This window comes from Cydia amplana, chromosome 26, assembly GCF_948474715.1.
Source record: "Cydia amplana chromosome 26, ilCydAmpl1.1, whole genome shotgun sequence".
NCBI classification, from domain to species: Eukaryota; Metazoa; Arthropoda; class Insecta; order Lepidoptera; family Tortricidae; genus Cydia; species Cydia amplana.
In genome coordinates, this window is record NC_086094.1 from 4,021,892 (window position 1) to 4,036,155 (window position 14,264).

General features: G+C 44.1%; 1 protein-coding gene across 1 annotated transcript in view; it reads right to left on the reverse strand.

Moving 5' to 3' along the window:
- Positions 1–14,264, reverse strand: part of LOC134660240 (monocarboxylate transporter 12-like) — a 39,667-nt gene that overhangs the window by 14,142 nt on the left and 11,261 nt on the right. Inside the window, exons 2-12 of the mRNA XM_063515986.1 lie at positions 12,630–12,731; positions 12,137–12,244; positions 11,347–11,480; positions 10,299–10,489; positions 9,096–9,239; positions 7,053–7,119; positions 6,054–6,169; positions 4,074–4,199; positions 3,023–3,159; positions 1,970–2,042; positions 1,099–1,219 (exon numbers count right to left, since the gene is read on the reverse strand). Coding sequence (XP_063372056.1) covers positions 1,099–1,219; positions 1,970–2,042; positions 3,023–3,159; positions 4,074–4,199; positions 6,054–6,169; positions 7,053–7,119; positions 9,096–9,239; positions 10,299–10,489; positions 11,347–11,480; positions 12,137–12,244; positions 12,630–12,731 — 1,319 coding nt within the window. The remainder of the gene's footprint in view (positions 1–1,098; positions 1,220–1,969; positions 2,043–3,022; positions 3,160–4,073; positions 4,200–6,053; positions 6,170–7,052; positions 7,120–9,095; positions 9,240–10,298; positions 10,490–11,346; positions 11,481–12,136; positions 12,245–12,629; positions 12,732–14,264) is intronic.

Here is a 14,264-nt window from a genome sequence, read left to right on the forward strand (position 1 = left end):
AACAAGCTATGTAGCTTCTATAGTTTCTATGTTACACAACACTGATTTAAACTTTCACGATTTTTACACATTATTAAATTAAACCTCCTCGAAACGTCGGAGGTAAATCTTAAAACTTAGATACGCGATTAAGTCCCGTTGTATAATTTAATATAGTTTCTATGTTGCTGGATTTGTCAATCTATGAACTCAAAACAAAAACGGCCGTTTTAACTTTGGACGCATAGATTGACGAATCCAGCAACATAGAAACTAGTTTGATGTATTCAAAAGGTACTTTAATACAAGATACAGTACGTAGCGTACGATCGGCCGCCGACATATATAAATCTAAATAATCACGATTATTTAGCAGTGGCTCTTAGTGTAAGGCCTGAGTGGACGCTCTTGTTGGGCGTGCAGCGTGGCGGGGCGTGCGGCGTGCATGTTAACCCTTAAATACATGATTTTTTCGTTTTGCCCGAAATTAATATATATATCACATAATTGTTTGCCGTTTCTAGGAAAAATAGTAAAAAAAATTATATCATCGATTTTCACTGGGAAATCAGTGTTAAAAGTTGCATAGTCTAAATCATATTTTTGGAAATATATAGCTATTAGTAAGGGGTATAGGAAAAATCTTAACTGCCAACAGAAAGGTACACTATTTGTGATGTTCCTATGATAAAATTTGTAAATATAAAATAATTACAAACCCCGAAAAATCTGCCCAAAATCACATACTAAAAATCATCAACTTCCAGGTTTTTCCAAGTTTTCCGACATTTCCTCTATAAACAAATGTAACTTTTATAAATTAAAATACTGCGTAAATTTATGTAATAATTCGGAAAATTTATTAGTTTTACTATTGAAATAATATACAAGAACAAATAGAATTTGTTTAATAATGCATAACATTTGATGTTTATGTTGTGTGTATAAATGCATCACTATGCATTTAAGGGTTAAACAAATGCGCACGTATAGGAGCGGCCTTAGTGCACGCTGCTCACATCACGCGTGAGCCCACAGCCACGCTGCACGCCGTGCCGAGCGAGCGTCCACTCAGGCCTGACACTTAACCAGTGAAATGTATTCTTCAGGATCAGGTACCTGCTGAGCTTGCGGCGCTTGTAGACGCAGGTGCTGTCGGTGGACAGGTCCTCGACGGAGTGCAGGATGGACGACGAGCGAGTGGGCCGCAGGCGGAGACGCGCCACCTCCCGAGGGAGACCTGATGGAAATAGGTACGACATGTTATTTTCAATAAGCAACAATGTTAGCATATGCCAAGTTGCCAACTGCGCAATGGGGGCCTGTGCTTACGGTCGTTCGGTTAAATTGGGGGCATCATTAGAAACCGCGTAAATGGGTATTTTCCTACTAGTCAAATCAGTTTCTTTTTTAGAACTGTCAAAACGATTTGCTAATATGGAATTTATATGAAACATTACATCGTGACGTCACGGTCAACTCACCCACTTTTTATATTTCTATCCGATTAAATAGAACTTGTGTTTAAAAATAGCTGCTATGTTTTTCTAATAATTATCTGGTGCTTTATTTCATGCATGGTGTGAAATAATTTATTTTCAATGCAGTATAATAGTACCCTATTAGATAGTGGTACCTATAACAATGACACTCTTAAGGGTAAGGACCACACACCAGCGTCTCCCAAGCGACGGCCTCTAGTCAACTCTATGGCTGCTGCTCGACGCCATTTTCCATTACCTAGTGTAAGGCCTGAGTGGACGCTCGCTCGGCGACGCGTGCAGCGTGGCTGTGGGCTCACGCGTGACGTGAGCAGCGTGCACTAAGGCCGCTCCTATACGTGCGCATTTGATTAACATGCACGCCGCACGCCCCGCCCCGCTGCACGCACAACAAGAGCGTCCACTCAGGCCTTACACTTACGCTGACTAGACGCCGACGCTCAAAAAACGCTAATGTAGGGTTGCCTAACATACATAATGTTACTTACCGACAACGCCCAACACATCCATTCCTTCGGAATCTTCAGAATCAGACATTTGCAGATTGTTCTGACGGGTCACCTGTAACGATGGAAGTAAAATAGTATTGAATATCGTCTGTATCCAAGAAGCTAAAAAACTAGTGGTTTTCTGACATTTCTTTCTTCAAGGTACACCGTCGCAACGTAGTTATAATACCTAGGGATGTTGACACATGTTGAATTTTATAACAAAATCTAGTAAAATAGATAGCAAACGAGCAATTTATCACAATAATGTGGATATTAAAATAGAATATTGAAAAATGACCTGAAAGTTTCAAAATTTAAGTTTTTTTTAACTTCCAAAAACGATAAAAGTAAGGGTACCATTCGATTCCTTACATTTCACCAAAAAAAAATTGTATAACAACTATATACATAAACGCAATATTTCACCGACAAAAACGCAATTCTCTTGTTTTGTCCATACTACAACGTGGGCGATGACGTCACGGCCTCTGGCCGTTTTGTATAGGGCGTTTCGCGAGTGAAGTGCGACTGTCGGACTTTGACTACTATTTCTGACTTTTGTGTTACTTTAATGCAATGAGTCCCATATAGACATTTGATCCTAAAAACAAACCCGATCGATGGATACCATAAAAAAAAAATAGTCATGTAGCCTATTAGGTAGGTACATTAGGTACTTAATAATCTTAATATACTTAATATAGTGTGTGTATCTATTGCCAAACGACAGCGCAGTAACGCAGCAGCAATGTTAAGGTAGTAAATAGTTATAAATGTTTTTATGTAAGTACTATATAGGATGTAAGTTTTTCTGGTTAACTAACAAAAACTGGATCTCTTGGTTTATTTATTTTTTAAATGTATATGTCACTGTAAAATTGTAAACACTCGTCAGTTTATAATCTCGCTAGTTAAATTATAAACTGACGGTAGGGAGATTATAAACTAACCTAACCTACGTTAGATTATAAACTAACGGGTTCACAATCTTACGGTGTCATATATAAGCATAAGCTTCTTAGGGGAGGTATGCGCAAAACGGATCGTCACCTCAATAAGCCTGGGATGCATGATTTCTGCCAGAAGATCGTTTCGTTTCGCCTCCTCAGTGAGCAGCGAGTTCTTATGGTTCTCCGAGTCGGGCTGAAACAGGGCCTGGAGACGATTGTCCTTGGGTTCTGTTTTACCTGCAAGTATACAGGATGATTCATGAGACGTGAGCAGGACTAAGCCTATAGAATCAGTAAATGTAAAAGAATCCCTCACCACAATATTTAAGTAAAACAATCACGCTTTTTTTCTGTTGTTATACTTTTTGGTAAGGACAAATTTAATTATCTACAGTCATGGATACCCTACAACATTTGATTAACAAAGATAAAACCTTTTTAAACGTTATGACAGGACTTTGAGTATGAAGAAAATAAAATGTCACACTTTAGTGAGATACGATTTTTCATAAGTAACTAGACTCCGATGACATTCAATTTGGCACTTGTTATGGATAAAACAAAGAGGGTGACCATAAATATCGTAAATAAATTAAAACTTTTTTTTAAACAGTATAAAATAAATTAAAGTTAATCTCGCAAATACGAAACAGTTGTTTATAACGTACTGTATGCGTAGGCTTAATCCAGCCCTAGTAGCACGGTAGCATTTTTATCATTTATCACCATGCCTGTCACGTTCTAACAAGTATGTAAGTGCGAAAGTGACGGGCTTAGTGATAGTGGATAAAAATGGATCCGCGCTGAGCCCGCTGCTCACGTCTCCTGAATCACCCTGTATTATGTTATTTAGGAAAACTCTCACCGAAAATGAGAGCGTCACCCTGTGGTGACTCCGAGGAGACGGTCAAACATAAGTCATGCATATATCGTCGGGTGACAACCAAATGTCACTAAGTACTATCAAAAAATTAAAGTAACAATGCACTTTATTACACTTGTAACACGGTTTATTGTCCAATAATTTCAATGGTGTTAGTTAGTGATTTTTAATTGTCACCCGACGATATTAAGGCGTCCTTATCGGTCGGTATGTAGTCACATCACAAACACACTCACACACACACACACACACAAATCTCTCCACTAACCTTCCTGTATATCGGTGAGTAGCGTAGTGTTCTCCGTAGTGGTAGTGGTGGGGGAGGCTCGCTCCCTCACGCAGGGGGGGTCGCGGTACAGAGTCGCAGACACACACACGTGCAGCATCCCACCGCCTGTACACACATTAGTTATTTACGATACAAGTGCGGAAAAGAGGAAATTCGAAACGAGTGGCGATAAATTAAAACACGACCGAAGGGAGCGTTTTAAATCGACACGAGTTGCGGAAAAGAGGAAATTCCATATGTACTGGTTGCGAATTACCTATTCGCACGTGTATCGTACAACATTTTACAGTACATATCGTCAGGTGACAAGCAAAAGTCACTAATTACTATAAAAGATTTCAACAAAAATCAACCTTCTTTTCGTATTAATATGGTTCACTGTGGCTATGAACTTGTGGAGGTACTTAGTGACTTTTGCTTGTCACCTGACGATATGGCACTTTCAACTTTCGACATACGCACGGAAAGTGCTATTTCCCGCACTAGTTCGGGAAAGTAGCACCATATGTACTGTAAACACAATATCAGTGCTATATGCTTTGAGAGTTCTCATAAAAAACTAGCGTTGCTTAACATATGTAAAACAATAGTTTTTTGGCGAAATGTGTAATTTTGTTCCACGAAAATACTAACATCATGAATATCTTCGTATAGTAAAAGCTTTGCTTAGGTAAGACTAGTTCGATTGATGTAGGTTGCCCCAAAGAAAATTGGAATCTGAGGACCCAAGAGGCCCATTTAAAACGATTTTTAGCGCGCTTTTACATACAGGGCGCCGCACCGTCGCACTAGAAGATCGACATTCATCTTTCATGTTTTTTATCTCTTATTGTTTTTAGCTGTTAATTGGGAATTTTGATTTGACTTTGCAATATTATTATTTATTCTGACATTATATTAACTAGGGTGCCCTAGCATTATACAGTGTGTAAATCCAATACGGGCGAATATTTAAACGGTGGTTAGCATAGGACCTAAAAAGTATATTGAGATAGATTTTACTTAGAAATGCATTGAAAATTTTAACCATACAAAATAATTCGGCCCGCAATGTAATACACCACACAAGTTACGGGATACGAGCTTTTTAAAGTAACTGTCAACGCTTGTTGGCAGTTACTATAAAAAGCTCGTATCTAGTAATGTCATGTCATCTTCTGTTTCTTAATGTTTGCAGTACATTGCTGCTCGGTGGAACATGTGGAAAAAATTAATCACGGGGTCATAATTAAGTGTAACTTAAAAAAACATTTTAATTAATGATAAGACGGGTAAATTCTATATCTGGTTTAATTTATTGCCCGTATTAGACTTACACACTGTATACATTTTGACCGCTTTATACTCTGCAAGAGATCATTTTTTGACATAGGTAGTTTATATTTTGACATACATAGGTAAATTTTTGACATTGTATTTAGTATGTTTATTATGCTCTGACATTATCTGACATTTCATTTTACTGTATTTAACTTTTACTTTTAATTTTTATTATGATTATTTGATTGTTTTTTATTTTTTACTTATTTCTTAATTATTTTAATGTATTATTGTTTACAATCTGACGATCTTTTTGTGAATTCATGTTATTTGGAAACATTGTGACATTGTTAAATACCATGTAATTTCCAATAAGAAATAAATAAATCTATCTATCTATCATACTAAGTGTAAGGCCTGAGTGGACGCTCGCTCGGCGACGCGTGCAGCGCGGCTGTGGGCTCACGCGTGATGTGAGCAGCGTGTACTAAGGCCGCTCCTATACGTGCGCATTTGTTCAACATGCACGCCGCACGCCCCGCCCCGCCGCACGCACAAACAAGAGCGTCCACTCAGGCCACACTAAAAGGTCGACATTCAGCGCTCTTCCCTACAGGGCGCCGCAGGTTGGTGGTAACAGGTAGGAATAGCCATATAATGAACGTCCAGTGCGAACGTAACACCTTGTTTCCGACTCACCTAAAAGCAACACAGTCCCATGCAGTCCATACGTGCCAACTAGCTTCTCTATAAGCATAGGAAACACGAAGCTGCCGGCGGCCGTCCCGCTCACGCATATACCGTTGGCTAGCGCTCTGAAAAGAGACAACATTTCAGATGATTCTAATGGCACGGCGAGGGGAATGTATACTCTCAGGCCGCGTAGCCAACACGTCAATCGCTAACGCTCCGTAGCGATCGAAACGCAACTGTCACTGTCACACTAATATGGAAGAGTGATAGAGAGACAAAGCGATTCGATGGCGATTGTCACCTTGGCTAGGCCGCCAGGGGTCGAATTTTTATTGTGACGCAGCCATGTAGCCCCCAGATTATTGGCGTAAATGTCAAGTTTAAGCTTTCAATGTAGCCCACAAGATGGCAGACCTTACAATGTATAAGAAAACGTACGTGAACTGTAAAGGACAGCACGTGAAGTGTCAAATGTACGGTTTATGTTTCCGATTCATGCCACCAAATGGCAGACCCTCCAACGCGCACGGTCCCTAAAGCGTAAGCGTTCCAAGCTGGTCCCAAGTACGATACAAAGTGGGTTAATCAACTTTTTCTTGTCACACGTTGCTATGGTTACGGTCTCCTGAGTCACTCTTTAAATTCTAGGTTTTTCGTATTTAAATGAACCAAACTTGCATTTTATGGTAGTTATAAGACCTTTCCATAACGGGACATCTACTGAGCATGTTAGTAGAACATGGTACAGCCGTTCTTCTAACAATCTATGCTACTATTGTCTCCTTGCTGATAGGACAGAATAACAACAAGAAATAGTTGATTGACCCAAGTAACAATTAGGTCTCGGTTAACCTGATTGGTTACTAAGCATTTTTAATCCAAGTCTGTCCTGTCCAAGTCTGACGCCCTCAACTTAAGTCAATGGGTTTGTTCTTGACTCCAGTAGATTATGGTCTACGGCAGACTGCCTTTTGACATTCGCGATATATTCCTTGATATGATTACCTGTGCTTGTCGAAATATTGTGAAACGATGACGATACCGGGCGTAGTGGAGAGACCACCGCCGATTCCTGAAAGAAAAATATACGTTTTTACTTTTTAGAGTCAGTTCAATCTATTAATATTTTTTTGGCCCAAAATAACTCTGTATCGACTCTGCTCTGCGTGTGGTGGCAGAATATAAAGTTTGTCAGTGGCACCTCCACACTTTTATCTGGGATATAGAAACAGAGAGCAGTGCAAGTCTGATGTGATGTGGCATCTTTGGGCTGATATGTTTTTTTTTTTAATTTTATTTAGACAAACAAACAGCCTTTTACAAATAAGTCTTACAAAAATTACTAAAGAATTAATATAGGCCTAAAGTTTCATACGTTACTAAGTAGACTATTACAATGAATTGTAGGTAGGTTACTTCATTATAAATTACCCGTTTAGTTGTGTACTACACGCAAATAAAGTAACAAAACATACAAAACAATGCAAAATATTACTAGAAACAATTTATCAATTGAAAACAAAATATCCCGAACTTTGTTCTTGAAAACGGACCAACTATGAACAAATATGATGACGTCGCTATGATGATGATGAGACGCTAACCCCTGGTGAAGACCACAAGACGAGTACTCTTGAAGATAGACCCTTACCAGTCAGAACCCCGAAGCTGAACAGCAGGTGCAGCAAGCCAGTGCTGAAGTAGGACAGCGCTAGACCGGTCCCACAGAACAGACCCCTGGTGAAGACCACAGACGAGTACTCTTGATAGACCCTTACCAGTCAGGACCCCGAAGCTGAACAGCAGGTGCAGCAAGCCAGTGCTGAAGTAGGACAGCGCTAGACCGGTCCCACAGAACAGACCCCTGGTGAAGACCACAGACGAGTACTCTTGATAGACCCTTACCAGTCAGGACCCCGAAGCTGAACAGCAGGTGCAGCAAGCCAGTGCTGAAGTAGGACAGCGCTAGACCGGTCCCACAGAACAGACCCCTGGTGAAGACCACAGACGAGTACTCTTGATAGACCCTTACCAGTCAGGACCCCGAAGCTGAACAGCAGGTGCAGCAAGCCAGTGCTGAAGTAGGACAGCGCTAGACCGGTCCCACAGAACAGACCCCTGGTGAAGACCACAGACGAGTACTCTTGATAGACCCTTACCAGTCAGGACCCCGAAGCTGAACAGCAGGTGCAGCAAGCCAGTGCTGAAGTAGGACAGCGCTAGACCGGTTCCACAGAACAGACCCCTGGTGAAGACCACAGACGAGTACTCTTGATAGACCCTTACCAGTCAGGACTCCGAAGCTGAACAGCAGGTGCAGCAAGCCGGTGCTGAAGTAGGACAGCGCTAGACCGGTCCCACAGAACAGACCCCTGGTGAAGACTACAGACGAGTACTCTTGATAGACCCTTACCAGTCAGGACCCCGAAGCTGAACAGCAGGTGCAGCAAGCCAGTGCTGAAGTAGGACAGCGCTAGACCGGTCCCACAGAACAGACCCCTGGTGAAGACTACAGAAGAGTACTTTTGATAGACCCTTACCAGTCAGGACCCCGAAGCTGAACAGCAGGTGCAGCAAGCCAGTGCTGAAGTAGGACAGCGCTAGACCGGTCCCACAGAACAGACCCCTGGTGAAGACTACAGAAGAGTACTTTTGATAGACCCTTACCAGTCAGGACCCCGAAGCTGAACAGCAGGTGCAGCAAGCCAGTGCTGAAGTAGGACAGCGCTAGACCGGTCCCACAGAACAGACCCCTGGTGAAGACTACAGAAGAGTACTCTTGATAGACCCTTACCAGTCAGGACCCCGAAGCTGAACAGCAGGTGCAGCAAGCCAGTGCTGAAGTAGGACAGCGCTAGACCGGTCCCACAGAACAGACCCCTGGTGAAGACCACAGACGAGTACTCTTGATAGACCCTTACCAGTCAGGACCCCGAAGCTGAACAGCAGGTGCAGCAAGCCAGTGCTGAAGTAGGACAGCGCTAGACCGGTCCCACAGAACAGACCCCTGGTGAAGACCACAGACGAGTACTCTTGATAGACCCTTACCAGTCAGGACCCCGAAGCTGAACAGCAGGTGCAGCAAGCCAGTGCTGAAGTAGGACAGCGCTAGACCGGTCCCACAGAACAGGCCCCCGATGAAGACCACCAGACGGCAGGAGTACTTCTCACAAAGAGCTGATGACAACGGAGCTGGAACAATGAAAATCAGTAGTGAGTGTAGGTATATGTATACTAGCGACCCGCCCCGGCTTCGCACGGGTTAACAAATTATACATAAACCTTCCTCTTGAATCACCCTATCTATTAAAAAAAAGCGGCCAAGTGCGAGTCGGACTCGCCCATGAAGGGTTCCGTATTTAGGCGATTTATGACGTATAAAAAAAAAACGGCCAAGTGCGAGTCGGACTCGCCCATGAAGGGTTCCGTATTTAGGCGATTTATGACGTATAAAAAAAAACTACTTACTAGATCTCGTTCAAACCAATTTTCGGTGGAAGTTTACATGGTAATGTACATCATATATTTTTTTTAGTTTTATCATTCTCTTATTTTAGAAGTTACAGGGGGGGGGACACACATTTTACCACTTTGGAAGTGTCTCTCGCGCAAACTATTCAGTTTAGAAAAAAATGATATTAGAAACCTCAATATCATTTTTGAAGACCTATCCATAGATACCCCACACGTATGGGTTTGATGAAAGAAAAATTTTTGAGTTTCAGTTCGAAGTATGGGGAACCCCAAAAATTTATTGTTTTTTTTCTATTTTTGTGTGAAAATCTTAATGCGGTTCACAGAATACATCTACTTACCGAGTTTCAACAGTATAGTTCTTATAGTTTCGGAGAAAAGTGGCTGTGACATACGGACGGACAGACGGACAGACGGACAGACGGACAGACAGACAGACATGACGAATCTATAAGGGTTCCGTTTTTTGCCATTTGGCTACGGAACCCTAAAAACCGTATCAAAATCCGTTGCGTAGTTTTAAAGCATACATAGGGATTGTGTAGTGATTCAGCACATGTAGTGTTTTTTCATCGTTTTCATGATGCGATCCTCTTACACGTTGTGGTGGTCCTTCGGTGGGGCTTACCATTGCGAATAAACCTAGCTTTCAGGTCCTAAGTCCTAAGATCTTCTAAGGCTCTACTCAATCCTTGTGTTGCTACCTCTTCCTGCTCAGTAGCCGATGATCCTTCTTTAATTTAGGTCTTAAAAGCTCTTGGGAACTGGTTATCTTACCTAGAGCGAGACACAAGGTGGACAGCGCCGCCGGTATCCAGGAGGCCACAGACTCGGAGCTGTCCGGGAAGGTCTCCATGATCTCGACATACAGCACGCCGTAGGACTTGAAGAGGCCCGCCACCCAGAACTGCACCATGAAGGCGCCGAAGACCACCACCCAGCCGTAGCCTCCGTCCGGGGGAGACGTGCTGAAATACAAGTTTTCAGTTTAAAGAAAACAAAATCAGCGTATCACCAAGAATTCTATTCTCGGGTCTGTGAACTTGTGAAGGACAGGATGTAACTTACGACTCGCTGGTCGTATCGGAGCGCAGCTTCTTGCACGCGGCGAGCAGCGGCCGCGCTGTAACCGACGACAGCGTCAGCAGGGAGTCCTGTAGGGGACAGTAGGGGGTCGGTGAGGGACAGTATGTAACTTACGACTCGCTGGTCGTATCGGAGCGCAGCTTCTTGGACGCGGCGAGCAGCGGCCGCGCCGTGACAGCGTCAGCAGGGAGTCCTGTAGGGGACAGTAGGGGGTCGGTGAGGGACAGTATGTAACTTACGACTCGCTGGTCGTATCGGAGCGCAGCTTCTTGGACGCGGCGAGCAGCGGCCGCGCCGTGACAGCGTCAGCAGGGAGTCCTGTAGGGGACAGTAGGGGGTCGGTGAGGGACAGTATGTAACTTACGACTCGCTGGTCGTATCGGAGCGCAGCTTCTTGGACGCGGCGAGCAGCGGCCGCGCCGTGACAGCGTCAGCAGGGAGTCCTGTAGGGGACAGTAGGGGGTCGGTGAGGGACAGTATGTAACTTACGACTCGCTGGTCGTATCGGAGCGCAGCTTCTTGGACGCGGCGAGCAGCGGCCGCGCCGTGACAGCGTCAGCAGGGAGTCCTGTAGGGGACAGTAGGGGGTCGGTGAGGGACAGTATGTAACTTACGACTCGCTGGTCGTATCGGAGCGCAGCTTCTTGGACGCGGCGAGCAGCGGCCGCGCCGTGACAGCGTCAGCAGGGAGTCCTGTAGGGGACAGTAGGGGGTCGGTGAGGGACAGTATGTAACTTACGACTCGCTGGTCGTATCGGAGCGCAGCTTCTTGGACGCGGCGAGCAGCGGCCGCGCCGTGACCGAAGACAGCGTCAGCAGGGAGTCCTCCTCCTGCTCGGTGGGGGACATGGCGGACAGGTATGCGCCCACTTGCTGGAATTATTAATTGTCTTGTTGGAATGGGTCTATTGTAAAAAAAGATAGAGGACTCATATAATATAAAGCTAACTTTTTAAATGCCTGTAAATCAAGTCGGTTTTCGCGCGCTGAAGCGCTGAAGCAACACTACCGACAACAGTTTTAAACGCAGTTTAACACATTAACTGTCAGCGACTCGCTAGGGAAGTTCACTGTTCATAGGCGCTTTTCGCTACATAATACGGTTTTTCCCGTGTCCATCGGTTACGCTCGTAGCGCGTAGCTCGCGCTGAGACTGAATGTGTTAATTGTCAAATAAATAGTTATTATATCTTTCCGTTGATTCTAGAAAAGGAAAACAGGAAGAGATGGTTTACAATCGTCACCTGTACAGTCAGCAGCAGAAGTTGCTAAGCCGGCCAGGTGTTCCAAAATTCCAAATGATCTTGACGCGACTTTATTAAGATAAAGATATTTTATTGAGTTAATAAAGGTGCTTAAACTACTTACAAAACTTACATTGTTTTATGGTACAAAACCAACAGGCAAGTACATAAGTGTCATCTGACCCCCCTCTCTGGTGTATCTGTATTGTTAGGATAATAAGAGCGTGGCAAGGTTATTTTGAACGCCTCGCCCGCTTAGCAAGTTCTGCAGCGGACTGTACTTACAGTGGCTAGCGGCAGCTCGAGCATGAGGCTGTGGGGCCGCTCCCTCTGCTCTGGCGGCGCCGACTGTACCGACAGCAGCGAACCTGACTTGTCCGGGGACAGGGTTGCCTGTACAGACAACAAAATAATTATGAACATCGCGATAGTCCCGTATTGTTTTATATGACCTGACCTCACTTTGGTAAACTCACTCGCCCTCCCGCTTCGTAGGTTCGAAAATTATGAGATTTCCTGCGCGAACTTTACTCAAAACCTGGTTCAGCAGTAGGGCAAGGATATAAGCAAGAGCGTCGCCAGGCCATAGAAAATAAAATGTGTAACTAAATGTATGCCCTCCCCATTCCCTTGGCCATCGACCATATAAACTGTCCGCTAGCGTCGCCTTTGGGTAGAACGTAGAAGCTTACCTCGATAGCATCATATAGCGACGGTCGTCGGGGGCGCCGAGGTGCCCAGGATTTGGGGGTCCAGCTTGAAAGGGATAGACGCTTACCTCGATAGCATCAGTGGGCAGGTCAATGGAGCAGGAGAGAGGAGCGACGGTCGTCGGGGGCGCCGAGGTGCCCAGGAGTTGAGGGTCCAGCTTGGACAGCTCCTGTGAACAATATTCATAAGGATAAGATAGAGATACAAGATAGTTTATTCAAGTAGGCATATTACAATGCGCTTATGAACGTCAAATAAGGGCTCATTTAGACGATGCGAGGACTCGCATGCGAGTTTCATTACATTGCGGGTTTTGATCGGTCGGTCGAATTGGAGGTAACCACAGTCCGCAATGTAACTAGAATCGCATGCGTGTTCGCGCGCCGTCTAAATCAGCCCTAAAGCTACACCGGCTCCAACCCTACACCTCTGCCTCGAGAATATTTCAATTCCCCCTCAGAAATTGCCTTTTTACTCGCTGTGGAAAATTTCTCTATCCATTTTATTTATAGAACAACTTGCTTCATTTACTACACTATATAATTAGATTTCACAATCGTTACGTAAGGTGAAGCCCTGTGAAGGGAAGTGGCAAGTGGTTTGATAGGTACATTAAACGGAGCATAGACGTCACTATAAGGGGTTATTATATCCTTTCGCTGGACACTTCTGCTATCGTGCTGCTAATAGGGCAGGGCAATAATATATGGAACGTAGTATTCTGGGCGTTTAAAAATACAATACTACGTTCCAAAACTAGAATAACCGATGTAGCTGAAACTGCCGCCAAGCTCAAATGGGACTGGACGGGACATGTCTTCCGTATGCCGGATGACCTGTGGGCCAAAACAGCCACGTTGGGTCCCACAAATTGTAAGGCGTCACGGTAGACCTCGTCGGAGATGGCGGGACGAGCTTGACTCCTTTGACGGAGACTGTGGTGGGAGACTTCCGAGGATAGGGTTACGTGGAAGAGTAAGAGGGAGGCCTTTGCCCAGCAGTGGGACAATATGGGCTCATAATAATAACCTTTCTATAGGCCCGTCCAGGTGGGATGATCAAATCGACCGATTTTATCCGAAAATAAATTGTGTCAATCTCATCTAGCGTCCACATCAAGTACACAATTTAATCACCAATATTTGATTTATGGTGACTAAATTGTGTACTTGATGAGTGCTAGAAATTAAAAAAAATACCATATATACTGTTACCGTTGAAAATTGGCATTCTTGATACCACCTCTTTTTGATCGGTAATAATCTTACAATCGAATAAATTGTTAGGATCGCTGAGACAATTTCATTTTTGCGTCCGTACCACCTGATTTGTTGTGTGTGAGTAGTTGTGTTAGCCTGTGTATACTGTATATTTCACAACCAGCTGCTAATCAGCTGACTCATAGTTACGTCACCCACGCAATGTTTCTACCCTGTCCACCCCTACCCACCCCCTGGGGGAGGCGGGAACAAGATTTTCCAGTAAACTTCGCTGCCCCATGACGCGCGAGGTTGACTCACAGACATCATCTACATAGTATAAAACAAAATCGCTTCCCGCTGTCTGCCTGTCTGTATATACATACTGTACATACACTTACTTAGGACCTGAAAGCTAGGTTTATTCGCAGTGGTAACTTGGGACTCACAACTGCGAATAAACCTAGCTTGGGTGCTCGTCCTTGGGTGGGCCCAAGGACCAC